A 16,114-nucleotide genomic window follows, 5' to 3' on the forward strand; every position below is an offset into this window, starting at 1 on the left:
TTCCCATAGTTACACACACAGTTCTTCGTGAGGAAGAGATTACCTCCCTCCAGTACACGTCGTTTCTGAGCAGCCTGCTTCTTGTCACTAAACAGCACGTCTTGGAGACGTTTCCAGGTCGGCAATATGGATCCACCTCATTTTATCAAACTGCTTCATAGGATCCCAAAGAATGGACACTTCATAGCTTTTTTTTTTTAATTTATTATTTATTTATAAATTTATTTATTTATTTATTTTTGGCCGTGTTGGGTCCTTGTTGCTGCGCGTGGGCTTTCTCCAGCTGCGGCGAGCGGGGGCTACCCTTTGTTGCGGTGCACGGGCTTCTCATTGCGGTGGCCTCTTCTGCTGCGGAGCACGGGCTCTAGGCACGTGGGCTTCAGTAGTTGTGGCACGCGGGCTCAGCAGCTGTGGCTCGCGGGCTCTAGAGTGCAGCCTCAGTAGTTGTGGCTCACGGGCTTAGTTCCTCCGCGGCATGTGGGATCCTCCCGGCCCAGGGCTCGAACCCGTGTCCCCTGCACTGGCAGGCCGACTCCCAACCACTGCGCCACCAGGGAAGCCCCCACTTCATAGCTTTTGCTGCCAGACATTCTGGTTGTTTCCAAGGTCAGTGAACACTCTGTTCATGCCTCTTTGTGAGGAGCGAGCATTTCTCTAGAACAGATGCCTAGAAGGAGGATTCAAGTCGCAGAGGAAGCGCATGGAAAATGTTAACAGCCGCCCTCCAAAAAAGGCTGTATGGACTTATCACTCGCCTGGGGTGTAAGGCTGTGCCTGCTCCCTCACATTCCCGCCCCGACGCTGACACTGTGCACCGCCAACCACTTAGGCTTTGACCGATCCCGTGGGCAAGCTCATAATCTTCTCACTAAACCACAGTGAGAGATTCAGAGATGAACTAGGCATGGATTTGGGGGAACGAAGAGGCCAGCGGTCTTTGAGCCAGCAAATAGAAAAACCAGAGCCTCGTGCCTGAAGTTCATTTATATCAACATTATGGTGAAAACATAAGGCTGTATATTGCTCGTGAGAAAGGGCACATTTATTAAGTACCAAATGGATGCGCTGCCATTTTCCACCTGTGTCTGGGCAATACAGAGGAAGTGGTTCCCCTGGAGATGTGTTGGGTCTGATGAAAGCAGCAGCAATTCCGAGCAGGAATTCCCCCAGATAGCCCAGCGGATGACGGCCGATCTTATAAAGCAGGCTCAACAGTCTTGGACTCCGGCCCCCAGCGCAGCTGCTCACTGCCCGGGTGACCTTGAGCAGCTCACTTAACATCTCTGGGGCTCACTTTATGATTCGATAAAGAGCCTGCAATCTGGAAGGGGAAGAAAGACAAGCACATACAACCTGAAATGGTTGCCGAGGGAATAATGCAGCTTGGAAAAGAAAGCCGTTTCAACCTCCACGTGTATTTCATTTTTTCTGTCCTGATTTGCTGACAGCATCCATCCTGGTTAATGGGACAGGGAATACACCTTCCTCTTTTCCCTGAACATTACCAGGGCTTCTCAGAGGTAGAGGAAGCTCAGACGCTTTGATTTTTTGATTTTTTGAAGCTTCATTGTGTTAAAAAAAACACAAAGACTTTAAAAAAATAACAGGAATACAAAACAGTGGTATGTTTAAAATGTTTACATTCACCAGACTAATATTTTTAACATAAAAAGTATGAGGTAATGTAATTATGTTATTCAAAAGATAAATACAGAATTTTTTTGAAAGAAGGTTTTGTAGCACACTGCAGGAGTGTGGTCTGCTAATGAGCCACGAGTTGAGAGTTTATTATGAAGGGTTTCTTCTCCCCATCTTGTAGCTCATTTAGAGAAAATGCCAAAAAGACTAAATCTGAAGCCACTGTGAATGTGGAGGCCCTTGACACGTCTTAGGATGTCACAATTCCCAATTCCTGCATAAATTCCCCCCATAAATGGCAACAAAGTTGCACCTCAAATGTAAGTGTCCCTTTAGGACTCAATATAAAAAAAAAAATAATAGAGAATAATAAAAACTACCAAAGTCGCATACAAAGCTATTCAAAACTATGCCTTCTGGCTTGACCAACACACGCTTTACTTGTCGCTGTATAGAGCAGATGGCGAGCGACTCCTGAATTCAACATTTCAAGCTTTAATTTCTCCAAAGGCAGGGTTTTTGCAGCTACTTCATTAGTTCAAGTAGTTCACTTTCACCGGGAGTCCATTTTTCCCAACAAAAACTGCTGTGAACTCAGTGGGGAGTGGAGAGCCACAGGCCCTGCTGAGACCAGTGGTGAGGACAGCGCCAGGCTGCTCAACAATCCAAAAGGACCGTGGAGTCAGGTTCATCCCCCAGCAAAAGTATAAATAACCCTGTGCTGTTGATCTTTGGTATAACTTGGAAATAGTTGAAACAGTAGCTATTCGGTCTGTTCCTGCCAAGGCCCGGCTGGGCTTCTTCTATGAACGTAACCAGGACAGAAATAGATCCCCTGTGGCTGTTTCAGAGGTGCCAACTGTACAGTTTAGCATACACTAAAACTTCAAAATCTCTTCACCTGAGCTATTCCTCCTCTACCCATCCTCCTCCCGGGCAATTTATTTGTGTGCATCACTTCTTCTACTGGAATGAAGCTTCTTGAGAGCAGGAATCGTGAATCCCTCACTGAGCCTGACACCAGCAGGCGTCCTGTTTTCTGAATGAACGCCTGCCTAAAAGCACGAGAAATGCACAAATCTCAGTATGAAAGCAAAAGAACTTCAAAAAGAAAATCATCTGTCATCCCATAAATGTAACTAATTTAATTTTCATTTATTCCCTTCTAGTTCTTGTGCTCATATATATACATCACTGAAATCAGAGTACACCGTCTTCTTTATTCTGCGTTTTCTTTTCTTTTTTTTTTAATAAATTAATTTATTTATTGGCTGCGTTGGGTCTTCGTTGCTGCCCGTGGGCTTTCTCTAGTTGCGGCGAGCGTGGGCTACTCTTCATTGCAGTGCGTGGGCTTCTCCTTGCGGTGGCGTCTCTTGTTGCAAAGCATGGGCTCTAGGCGCGTGGGCTTCAGTAGTTGTGGCTCATGGGCTCTAGAGCACAAGCTCAGTAGTTGTGGCACACGGACTTAGTTGCTCCGTGGGATGTGGGATCTTCCCGGACCAGGGCTTGAACCCGTGTCCCCTGCATTGGCAGGTGGATTCTTAACCACTGCACCACCAGGGAAGTCCCTATTCCGTGTTTTCATCAAATAATAAAGTACAGTGCCATAACTATTATAATTAACTACTTGCTATTCTGTCATATGGGCATACCATGATTTACCTAATTATTCCATATTTACTTTTCACACCGAATTCTTAATGAATTCAGAAATCTAGTTTTCCAACATGCAGCAGATTAGGGGCAACAAAATGTCAGATTATAGACATGAAGAATGATACTGGAGAGCCTTGGCACAGGATCTGGCACATAGTAAATATTTGCTGATGGACGGATGGATGGATGGGTGAATAGACAAATGGATGAATGATGAGCTAACTGTAAAAGTAAATATTAAAGTAAACAGCAGCAGAGATGTGCAGGGTATCGAAGCCCCAGGCAGTGATGAGTGCTCACAATGATTATGGCATGTTAGAACTATAGCGGACCTTAGAAATAACCTGTGTACAGGTGAGGAAAGAACCTAAAGAGATGAATGAATTGTCTGAGATCCCACTGCAAGTTGATGGCTGGACAAAGACCTGACGCCACATGTCCTGATTCCTAGTCTAAAGTTCAAGGGGTTTAAATAAGGTGGACCTCACCCCCTCAGCACACATGCTTGGCCCACCCCCCCAATCCTGCATACTGCTGGTGAAGAGGAGAGGCCCAGGTCAGAGTAACAGTAGGAACAGAGGGCACCTCTGGGAGCCAGGAACACTGGGTGCTAACTCTTGGGCAAACCCTGACTTGTTATACAGCCGTGGGCGCCTACTTCCCTTCAGACTGCATGTGGCCTTTGTGAAGCCCAGAGTGAATGTGGTGAGTCTATGCTATCCTTGGCCCATTCCTTGACTCCTTGTAAGTGCTCACGGAATCCTTATGGAATAATTGCAACTCTTCATGCAGAGGAAATAATGGCTACATGTGTGCACATGCACATATATTCCATCAGTATTACATGCGCACACACCTAAATACAAGCACATGTACATTTCCCAGGCTGCTGCCTAGTTCCATTGGAAACCCTGGGTATAAAGGGAATAATGTATTCATGAGGTTGCTTCATAATAATGGAAGATTTCTTCTACATAGATGCTATTTTATAGAGAAATAGGGCTTAGATGCAATTAACGAACACCTCTGATCAGTAATGCTGATGCCCTGTTTTGCATTTACCACTTAACTGATCTCTACTTATTGTTTTTTTCTTCTTTCTTACAAGTTGGATCTGGCTTCTGGCTTGATGTCACTGTTCTCCTAAAGAAAGTCTGAATTTATAGATAGGGACGGGCTCAAAATCTGGTTTTGCAGCTTCAGGTTTTTGTTGACACAAAACATATGTTCACTTCCCATTTGAAGAGCAAAGCCTCTAGATGTTGAGCTAGAGACATGATCAGAATGTCCTTGAGTCTTATTCAGTTTTCACAGGGAAGGAGAAAAGGTAAAGCCCAATGATCAGAGATACAATACACGAAGGGGGGCCCCAAAGGAGGGAAAGGTGGACCACATGCTTGAAAAGGCCTTTCCTGGCAGGGGGGCAGCTGGAGCAGACACTTGGCACAGCCCAGGGGTAAGCAAAGGAGCCGAGAACAGTGTGGACCCAGAGCAGCAGCAGACACTGGCCCAGCAAAGACACGCACAAAACTCTCTGGAGAGAAGTATCTCCAATACAGGTTCTCAGAATTCCCAGCATCAGCAAAAAATGAGCTCACAACCGAAAATTACTAAACACAGATAGAAACAAGCCCCTGTGAATGGGAGTCATCAGAACAATGAACAATACCATCCTTGCCTGGCCTTTGTCCAGAGCCACAGTCTCCAGCCAGGCTCCCTCCCGCCTCATCCCATCCCATCCAGCCTCCACAGGTCACCACAGCTTTCCAGGAGTTTTCACAATTTAATTCTTCCACGATTCCCTTCTATCTACAGAACAAAGCCCAATCTCCATAGCATGGCACAAAGGCCCTTCACAATGGAATTCCAATGTCCCTTTCCAGATTCCTCTCTTCCCACCCCACACTCCTCACCTAACCAAACCCCCTATATCCTATGCTGGACAACACAGCATCCCTGAATATGTCACTCACTTCCTTGCCTCCATGCCTTTGTACATGCTATTCCCTCTTCCTGAAACGTCCAAATGGCAAATTCCTAGTGCCTTTTCAATGGCAGCAAAGAGGCACCTCCTCTCTGAAGGTCATCAGAGTTCCCCAGAGTTAGTCACTGCTGCCTTTGAGCTTGTTTTATAATATCCCAGATGGTCACAGAAGGCAGAAACCTTGTGTTAGTAAATTCCTCAGCATTTGACTCACTGTGATTACTCAGGACATATTTATTGAGGCAATAAAGAATAAATAAAGAGCTTTGGAATCAGACACACCTAAGTTCAAATCCTGTCTCTGTCATTTCCCAGCTTTATGACCTAGGGAATCTGCTTAACTGAACCTGGGACTGTAAAATGGGTATAATAAATCCTGCCACCCAGGACAGAGCCCCCTGACCCATTCCACTCCCATGCAGACATCACTAATCAATCACTGCACTCTGCCCACTGAGTCCTGGAATCTTCAGTGTGGGCTCAAGACAGTCCCTGTCTTATTTGTGAAGCTGGCTCACAGCACAAAAGCTACTTCCCATTTTGGTTATGGAGTAAAAAAGACACCACAGATAGTAAAGTACTTGTCCCAGGCAAACTCTCAATGAGTGACACTTATTACTATTTTATTTCCTCAAGTCTAAGATTGTTAGACGCCCACTAATTTAGCATGTTCTGGGAGGGGTGGAGAAATGTTACCTTATTAAGTACATACAGATCATTTGTAAGATCTACTCTGATCTCAGAGATTAAAATGTGGAAAAGATGAGCCTTAGAGCCAAGAAAATCGAGTGAGATTGTTGAGTGACTGAACTTCAAGTAGAGATTCTGGGGACCCCAAAAGACTCCCTGATCTGGGTTTGCCTGTCCACTCGGGCCCTGGGCACTTGGCTGTGAGGCAGAGAGCAGGAGGACACAGTAACACCCAGGGTCCTGGCTGCAGTCCATCTGGCCTGAACATGACCTGGACCTACAGCCGAGATGCTAGAAGAGAACGTGTTCACTCTGTGCCTGGCCCCGCCTCCAGAATTAGGATGACCCTGCCATGGCCCATTGCTTTTATATTCCTTCATTTTTTAAATTGTGGTAAAAAAAATATGTAATTTGCCATTTTGACCATTTTAAGTGTACAACTCAGTGGCATCGATTACATTCACAATATTGTGCAACCATCTCCACTATCGGGTTCCAAAACTCTTTTTATCACCTTAAACAGAAACACTGTACCCATTAAACAAAAATTCCCCTTTCCTCCTCCTCCCAGCACCTGGCAACCACCATTCTCCTTTCTGTAGCTATGAATCTGACTATTCTGGGCACCTCATTTCAGTGGAATCGTACAATATTGCCCTTTTATGTCTGGGTTATTTCACTCAGCATGCTTTAAAGATTCGTTCATGTGGTAGCATGTGTCAGAACTTCATTCCTTTTTATGGCTGAACAATATCCCACTGTACCATATTTTGTTTATCCATTCATCTGTCAATGGACACTTGGGTTGTTTCTGCTTTATAGCTATTGTGTGAACCATGCTGCTATGAACATGGGTGTAAAAGTATCTGTTTGAGTCCCTGCTTTCAATTCTTTGGGGTATATACTTAGGAGTGGAATTGCTGGGTCATATGGTAATTCTACATTCAGCCTGTTGAGGAATCGAGCATACTGCTTTTTAAGAATCCTCTTGGTGCTGCCAGGTAAACAGTTTTGGAAACAAGTCTACATCCAATTATGCCAATTATACTTCTTTTGGGTAGTAAATTTCCAGAGCTTATCCCCCACCATATGAAGTCAGTACTGGCATCGTGCTTCAGAGCATGGGCTTTTGAGACGGAAGACTCGAGCCTCTCCCAGCTACGCAACTTTGGGTGAGCCTGTCACGTTTTCTGGACCTGTTTCCTCATGTGGAAAATGGGAATAACAGTAGCTATGTTGTAGGAGAGCTGTGAGGATTAAATTAGCCGATGCACGTGCAGTGCTTGGCAATCAGTATATGGTCATTACTACTTTTATTATTGCTTGTGAAGAACTGTTCTCAAAGTCCATTGCTGTGACTGATGGTACACTGAATGTGTAAGAGTCTGAAACGGGGAGCATTTGAAGTTCACAAGCTAAATTAAAAGTAATATTCTCAGGAGGAGGGGTCTTTCTTGGAATCCAAGTTCCATTTAAATCCAAAGAGGTGCCGAGAATTGGGCCAGAGTTACTTACAGGTGAGACAGGGAGGTCACATCTGTGAAGATGCCCTCTTGGAGGGTGGAGACGTCATTACCATGCAGGGACCTGAAGAGAGAAGAGGCTGTCAGGACTCATCCCAAGACAGAAAACTCAGGAACTGATGGAGGGACGCCCTCTGCTGAGAGGGGCATGTCATGAGGGAGAGGGTCCCTGGATCAGAGACCCTGCGCTGCTGGCCACAGGCAAGGAGAGGGAGCCCCTAATTATCACAGACCACGCTGCCCCTCAGCCCTTCTGGAAGACCCTGCTCGGGCCATCACAACTAACTCACATACCATGTCTGTTCACAGGACAAATGGATGTGTGCGTATGCAACGTGTGCCCTCCCTAGCTTGGCTAGGGAGCCTGAGGGGGCAGGCTTCTTCCTGGTAAGGAAGCTACTAGGTGAGCCCTAGGTTGGGGGTGAAGAATGTCCCCCTGCCCCAGGAGGGCTGCCAGAGGACTCAGTGCAAGGATATTCCAGAGGCCGTCATAACAGGCATGGCAGAGGGCTGTGAGCACAGGGCAAAACTCACAGTGGGAATTCCTAGAGAAGGTTCCACATTCACCATTTGACAGGAGACTCACATGCAAACAAGGGGCTACCTTATCTTGGACGCCCCCGGACCCTGCCTCAGCACACACATCACAAACACAACTTGGAGCAGACAGCAACCCCCTTTTCTCGGATGGTTTCCCATTCGTTCCTTGGCCTCCGTTAGGAGCTCCAGTGAGAGTGGACTGGCCTCGCACTTTGGACACAGTTGGCCCTGCTGGGGCCCCGGACGTGGGGACATTCCTGCCTGCCAGGTGGGTGAGAAGGGACCTCGGTGGGGCAGATTTCCCTGGAGGAATGAAGAGCAGGAAGACTCACAGCAGGCGCAGGGAGCGGAGCCCCTGGAAGGCCAAAGGAGGGATGCACTGCAGGGCATTGTAGCTGAGGATCCTGCAGGAAGAAGAGGGAGGGACAGAGGAAATGAGTACCACTTCTGGTACCACTTCTGGTGGTGATGCAGGTGGTCACCACCTTGACTGTGGTGATGGTTTCATGGGCGTGAACATATATCAAAATGTATCAAATTTTACACATTAAGGATGTGCAGTTTATTATATATTCATTATACCTCATTAAAGCTATTTTTTAAATAATAACAAGAGAAATGAGACATTTTTTATCACAGGAAAAGGCTGTTTCCCCTTACAGCTTCCAGGATCACCCAGCCCCGGATTTCTCAGCCTCAGCACTGTTGACAGTTCCTTGCTGGGGGGCTGTCTTGTCCCTTGTAGGATGTTCAGCAGCATCCCTGGCCTCTGCCCACAGAGAAGCAGTAGCTCCCCCTGCCCTCCTCCAGCTGTGACAACCAAAAACGTTTCAAACATTGCCAAATGTTCCCTGGAGAGCAGAATTGCCCCTGGTTGAGAACCACTGCCCTAGACCATGGCAGCTTCACACATAGGCTTGTAAAGAAAAAAATGTTGCCTGCCATTCCAGTTCTACAAGGATCAAGCCATTAGCCACTTCAGTTGCCCACCGACAGTGTGCCTTGAGGGGAATCCAGGATGGAGAAAGACAGGGTGCATTCTGTGCTTTGAATATACTAGCCTTTAGGTAGCTTAGATGCATATCTAAGGAAAAATTTCAAATGACCCCAGACTCTTACATCTTCCCATAGGTAGAAAAGCATTAAAATCATTAACTTGAGTTATCTGTTCTTTGGGATTCACAGTAACCTTTTGATGCTTGACCAACATGTTTTTCTCAGAAAAAAAAGTTCATATGTATCCTGGCTCCTCCCTTCCCTCTTCAGAGCAGTTCCTCAGAGCTATCTGAGAGACTGTCTCCAGGCTATAGTCCTCTGGAAGGTCCCCGAATAAAACTTAACTCACAACCTGTGCATTTTTCTTTCAGTCAACAGGCTCATGAAGACTTTGAAATGGAAACCAGTTGACTAATAGACCTGAGGCAGGTAAGTGCAGCCCTTTGTGGCCTTGGGACCACATTCTGCTCCTGGGGGCCTGACTGAGTCAGGACCCTGTCTTTTAGGGTACTGGCTCTATTATTTGACCACAGTAGAACCAAAGGGAAAGTTCTTAAGTCCTGGGCACATCATCTGTAAAGTGAGGTATTGGGAAGGTGAACGAAATACATTCTTAAGCTCCAGGCAAATATAAACGATGCTTGTTAATACTTTCCAATCAATTGCTTGGAATATAATTAAAGCAATCATTAAAATATCTTAGAATATGGGCACAAAAATGTTCAGAGAGTAACCGTTCACAATAGTCCAAACTGGAAACAGCGCAAATATCCATCAGTGGTAGAATGGATAAGGAAAGTATGGTATATTCCTACAAAGGAATACTATACAGCAGTGAAAATGAAGAGACCACAGCTTCACACAAACATAATGGTAAATAAAAGAAGCCAGACATAAAAGACTACATCCTGTATGATTCAATGTATATAAGATTCGAAAGTGGGCAACATTAAACTTCATTGTGTAGAAATGCATATGTAGATGGTACTATAAAGACCAAAGAAGTGATCATTATAAAACTTCAGGTAGGGACTGCCTCGGGTGTGGGGGGAGAGAGGAAGAATGATCAGGAAGAGATGAGGGGACTTTTGGGGTGCTAGCTGTGTTCAATTTTTTCCCTTAGGTATTTACACATGTTCTAGCTTTATGATTATTTGTTAAATTGTACATTTATGTTTTTCGCACTTTTCCGTATACATGCTGTGTTTCACAATAAAAAAAAAAAGTTTTTTAAAAGTCTTTTCAGTGGGCAGGCACTGTCACCCTCCCTGGAGGGTAAGGGAGGGTACGTGGGGATACCTGCCAGTGACCGAGGCTTGGGGAGAGTCTCAGTAGCCACAAGCCCTCCCTCCACCTCCCACCATGGGACTCACAGAGTGGTCAGCTGGCTCATGTTGGTGAAAGAGGAATTGCTTAAGGAACTGATCTTGTTGTTACTCAGGTCCCTGGAAAAGACAAAAGTATCATCATTTAGAAAGAAAGAACTCCTCCCCTCTCCCACTCCGGCCATGGCCATCCCTCAGCCAGGCGGGCAAGTGGTTCTGACCAGCACTCTGGGGGGTGGGAGGTGGTGGAGGGGGCGCTTGGTTCACAATTATTTACAGCCCTCTGCTCTGCTCCCTGAACTCGCTCTGTGTCTCCAGGGTTTCAGGTCTCCATTTCCTCATCTCCCACCCGATGCAACTATAGCCTGGCTCCCACCCTCCACCCACCATGGAAATGCTCCCACCAAGGGCATCAGCTGCCTCCCAACTGCCAGGCCTAGGGGGCTCTCTACCCTTTCTCTCTTGCTAGTACTTTACGTGGGTTTGTTCACTCACCCTCCCTATAATCCTATGAGGGAGATAGTAAACCCATTTTATAAAAGAAGGTGCAGGGTCTCAGAGTGATGAAGTGACCCACCCAGGGTCACACAGCTGGGAGGAAGTACAGACAGAGTCAAACCTCAGTCTGTTGGCCCCCAAGCCCCAGGTCACGGCAATGTGCTCTCCGAGTGACCCTGTAGCGTTGGCCCAACTGACCACCCTCTTCTCAAATCTCCTCAGACCACTGTCTTCCCACGTTCCCCCTACCTCTCTGGTGAATGCTTCTTTCTCACCCACCCCTTAGGCACGGGGATCACTAAGCCCTGTCCTTGCTCTTCCTCTTCCTTTAGTCCCTCAGCCCTCGGTGACATTCCTGGCTCCCTCACCATCGTGCGCCACTGGTGCCCTCCGCTGTGGCCCCAGCCAGACCTCTCTCACGAAGTCCCCTCCAGAGACCTGATGTCCCACAGACACTCCAATTCTTGTGCTTTCTCCCACCCGCGTGCCCCGTGCTGTGTTCTCCATCCCGGTCAGCAGCTCCAACAACCCAGAAACACTGCCCTACCCCCAAGTCCTCCCTCCCAGACCCTCACCTAACTGGCTTGTGCCTCTGTTCATCTGTCCCATCTGCCCCCTCCTCCCAAGTTTCTGCTACATCAAGCCACCGTCATCTCTCTCCTGGTTTCTGCCTCATCTCTCACCCACAGCTTTGCCCCCTTTCGATCCATCTTCCACATGGTGGGCACCACGCAATCTTTCTAAGACACAAATCTGATGAGGTCACTTCTCTACCAACAAACCCGCAGTGGTTCCCATTTACTTAAAGTGCAACTTCCAGACCCTTTAGCTTCACCACCTGCCAGGTACTCCAGGGCATGGCCCCCCTCCCTCACGGGTCCCCACATGCCTTGCATGAATTTGTTACCCTTCTTCAAATTCCCTTGCCCCTGGATATCCTGTTCCCTCTGCACCTGGTGAACTCTGACCTCTCCCAGCCCTTACCCTGAGCCCCCCACTCCTTCTTTTGAGCCACAGCCCTAACATGTACATTTACGTCTGTTGGAACACTCGTCACTCCACACGACGTATGTGCTCCTATTTCTCTCCCTTGCATGCCCCCAGACCGTGACATTTAGGGGGAAGGCCCATGACTTAGAGGGCTTCATATCTGCTCACTTCATGCAGTTCTTGACTCAGCAAATAAAACTATGCGCCCTGCCTTCATTTTCTTTTAGTAAATGTTCCTCTAATTAATCTCATTCATAACCACTCCATTGTTCCTAGAGACACATTTAAATACATCACCAAACTTCAAGTACACTTTGTGGTCCTTCCCCATGATAAGGAGGTACTGGTATTTCAGACCCCAACAGGCAGCTTCATAGTAAGAACTGCCTTCACATTAGTCCCCTCTCCCTCCCTTTCTCCTCAAGCATATCCGCACCACTAGTGGGGCTGCCTCAAATTAGACCAAAGAAAGGCTGTCTCTCTCTTTGTCACTCTATCACCAGCCACAAATCACTCTAACCACCACCTCTCACCTCCACTGTTGGAACAGTCAGTCAAAACACCATGGCTAGGTCATTAGCAAAGACAGATAAACTGGAGTTTCGAAACTCTGTAAGCCAGTGCTACTCAAAGAAGCTAGTCCTCAAACTGAATGTCCCCAAACAAGGGGCTTGTGCCAAAATGCAATCACCTATGACACTAAACACACAACTTAGTTTAGCTAACATTTTCTTCATAGCAATACTTTCCCAATGAAGGAAGAAGCAATGTGTTGATTAAAATTCTGGTGCGAGTTCCTTATCTAGTTTCAGGCACATTACAAAGAGTTCTCAGGCTGCCATTGCTCCACAGACCGCACTTTGAGCAGCACTGCTCCAAGGCACTTCAGATGAAATGTTCTCTGGACTTCTTTTTGGTGGGATCTGGCCAATAGGCAGATAAAGACAATTGAAGTGAGGTGTTAATTAAGCTGGAAGGCTAAGTGGAGCTGAACTTATTCTGAGGCTTACTCAGTATGTTTTCATGAAGCAGAAAGGTCAAAAGTGGAAATAACAGAAAAGTAAATGCTAGCCTAAAGAAAGAGTTAGTTACAGATGTGTATTTGAGGCTGCCATATTTCATATTTGGTTTAGGAGCCAACGTTGGATCAAGAAGTTTTCCATAACTCTCTTCTTCTGCTCTGGCTCCTACCTTTGCAAGGATAACCCTCTTTAACAATAATTACCAGCCTAGAGGCTTGGGGAGATGGTGTGGGCAGAAGCACACAGGTTCCAACCCGAGAGAGCCTGGAACAATGCAATTCCCAAGAATGGCCACTAGATGGCAAAACAGTTCTGTGCACAGATGTTCCCAAAGGGATGGGGTGAAATTAAAAAACGGATCAGTACCATACAGGGAATATAGCCAATATTGTATAATAACTATAAATGGAGTATAACCTTTAAAAGTTGTGAATCACTATATTGTACACTTGTAACTTATATAATATTGTACATCAACTATACTGCAATTAAAAAAACAAAACAAAACAAACAAAAAAAATGGATCGGCCAGAGTGGCATCTGTAGGGAATTTCCAGGAAAGCTGGAGCCACAATGGCTAGATTCCAATGGCCCTCCTGCCCTCTGAGACAGGCCTGGATACTCACACAAGCTGCAGGTACTTGAAGGTGGACAGCTGTCCCGGAACCAGCGTGAACTCATTCCCATCCAGGTAGCTACAGGAGAGAACACAGCAGTTAGTGCAGCCATCTCGGCCTTGGGCAGAGCCCGGCACAGGGAGAACCTCCCCCTGCAGCCAGGGCCTTCTCACTCATTTCCTCTCCTACATGTAGACTACACAGTTGGTCCGGAATCGCTAATTGGAGGAGAAAACACGGACATTTCTTAGGCCATTTGGGAAGATGCCACTGAAACACTTGGTAAAAGTCACTGAGACATGAAGCCTCCTGTGGCTTCCTTCCCGAGCCCCTGCCTGGCCCTCTTAGCACCCTCCCTGTCGGTGGGCACCACAGGCTCAATCCTGGACCCCCTGGCCTTCCCTCTCTGCTCTCCAGGCTTCTTGGCCAAATAGGTAATTTGTAATAAGCTAATACCCACCTGCCAGGTCCTCAGCAGCACCCAGGGCCCCCCTCTACCTGCTGGCAAGGTGCCTGAGGCTGGCCCCAGACCCAAACATGCCCAAACCTAAGCTCTGTGTTTTCACACCCACACAGGCTTCCCCTGACTGCATCAGCACTACACTCCATGTTCCTAACCATCCAGGCTCAGGACCCCGAAGGTGACTCTCCAACTCTCTCTGCAGTCAGTTCTGTGACCGACCCGGCTTCTCCCACCCACTGGTCTCTCATCATCCGCGGAGCTTGGGATTCGAAATGCTGCGACCTGCCCTCCCTCCCCCATGGCCACCAGCCATCCTTACTAAGCTGATCCGAGCGCTGGGAGCTGCAGCCCCACTGAAGGCAGCCTTCAGGATGCCTCGTCCACCCCCCAAAGGTCCACAGAGCACAAATCAGGGCTTTACTCCCCCGACCCATCACCCTGCATCCTACAGAATGACTCCCGGCCCGTCTCCTTCGATCCTCTCAGCCTTCCTTGTCGACAAACCCAGTAGCCCCATTTTACAGCTGAGAAAACTGAGGCTTAAAGTCTCTGAACTTCAGCATCCTCAGTCACGGGAGCCAGGCTGTCCTGCCTGTCCCATTATTCCCAGGGTTGCTAGGAGGCACCAAGGAGAGAACGGGACATATGAGGTTTACAGAAAACTGGGCGGGGGGTGCAGCAGGAGAGTCACAGGACAAGGACTGCAGTGGTTGGTGTGCTTGTGAAGAAATACCAGCCTTGCAGGTAATGAAAGAAATACAAATGAAAACCTCATGTGCTCCCCTCAGGGAAAAGAAAAGCTCGGCTATGGAGGCCTGAAGGGACTAATCCCAGGGGCAGGAAGAGTCAGGGCCTGACCCAGGCCTTCCCTTTGGAGGGGTCTGTCAAAGGAGCCTGCTCTCCATCCGCTGTCTGCCATACACATTTATACCCACGTCCCCACATGGGCTCAGATACCAAATCCAAATCAACAAAGAGTTAGCACCACAACAGCCAGTGTTGATGGGGCATGGGAGGGGGAGGGGGAGCAAGAAGGCTCTTTCCACACACGGCGGGCGGGAGTGCAGAGGAGACAGCTTTTCTGGAAGGTCATCAAGAGTCCCAACAATGTACCGCTCTCCAACTAGCAGTTTCACTGAAGGCATGCTCACCTCAGTGTTATTTATGAGAGTAAACAAATTGGAAGCTTAAATACCAACAAAGGGGGATTTGTTATATAGATCACAGTAGACTCACGTGATGGAATATTAAGTGGACAATAAAAATAACTTTTGTGAGCGTTCTCCTGAGGGCAATGCTCATGAGATGATGTGAAGTGGGAAAATCAATGTAATTTCTTACTTTAAAGGCAGAGCTTAGTTTAAGGGGATGAAGCACTCGCCACGGGGGACCCCTGCCGTCAGGTGACTGCAGAGCAGGGGGGCGGCCACAGAGAAGCTCAAACCTCCTTGGACCCAGTGTCTCCTGCAAAGCCCTAACTCCAAGCGCCTAGTCAGCTAACACCTGCTTTTGGTCGCCCTCTCTCCCTGCCACCAGGCAGGGGTTACTCACAGCTCTGTGGCATTCTTGGGGATGCCCTTGGGCAAGGCCTGCAGGTGCTTGTTGCTGCATCGGACCACGGTGTCCAGGCAGGCGCACTCCTGGGGGCACTGCGGGCGGGGCAGGCAGCCCCCCTCCTCCTGGCCTGGGGAGGAAGGCGTGAAGCCACGTCAGCGAGGGGACAGGCCCCCTCAGGGCCTCCTGCAGCCAGGGCCCAGCTCCAGGGCACCTGCGGACAGTGGCCCCGCGCTGACACCACCTTGTGCGCCAGTAAGTCTCCTCTCAGCTGCACCCTTCCCCCACCAGGGGCAAAGCCCCTTGGACCTGTTTTGAGCTTAAAATAGGTCTTGGGTCCATCTCTTCCACCTCAGCTCTGAGGCGGACCTAGGCACTGCAGAGAAGGAGGATGGCAGCCACACCATTTCTTGAGCACCTACTATGTGCCGGGCACTGTATCGAACGTAATCTCCTTAACGTATGTAAAGGGAGCTGCCATTGCCCCTAGAATGTGAGCATCACGGGGACAGAGACCTGCGCCCCCTTCTCTGTTCACTGAAGGAGCCCAACACGGAGAGCAGGGCCTGGCACACAGCAGCCTCCAAATTAGGTCAGTTGAATGAAGGAATGAAGGAA

The 16,114-nt window shown here is 47.9% G+C and overlaps 1 protein-coding gene across 2 annotated transcripts in view; it reads right to left on the reverse strand.

The window, feature by feature from the left end:
* SLIT1 (slit guidance ligand 1) overlaps positions 1–16,114 on the reverse strand; it is a 175,423-nt gene that overhangs the window by 21,181 nt on the left and 138,128 nt on the right. For both annotated transcript variants that reach the window (XM_082406495.1, XM_082406496.1), the window contains 5 exons: positions 15,494–15,626; positions 13,489–13,557; positions 10,401–10,472; positions 8,364–8,435; positions 7,484–7,555 (listed from right to left, as the gene is read on the reverse strand). In XM_082406495.1, coding sequence (XP_082262621.1) covers positions 7,484–7,555; positions 8,364–8,435; positions 10,401–10,472; positions 13,489–13,557; positions 15,494–15,626 — 418 coding nt within the window. The remainder of the gene's footprint in view (positions 1–7,483; positions 7,556–8,363; positions 8,436–10,400; positions 10,473–13,488; positions 13,558–15,493; positions 15,627–16,114) is intronic.

Source organism: Balaenoptera borealis, assembly GCF_965194805.1.
Source record: "Balaenoptera borealis genome assembly, chromosome: 10".
Lineage (NCBI taxonomy): Eukaryota > Metazoa > Chordata > Mammalia > Artiodactyla > Balaenopteridae > Balaenoptera > Balaenoptera borealis.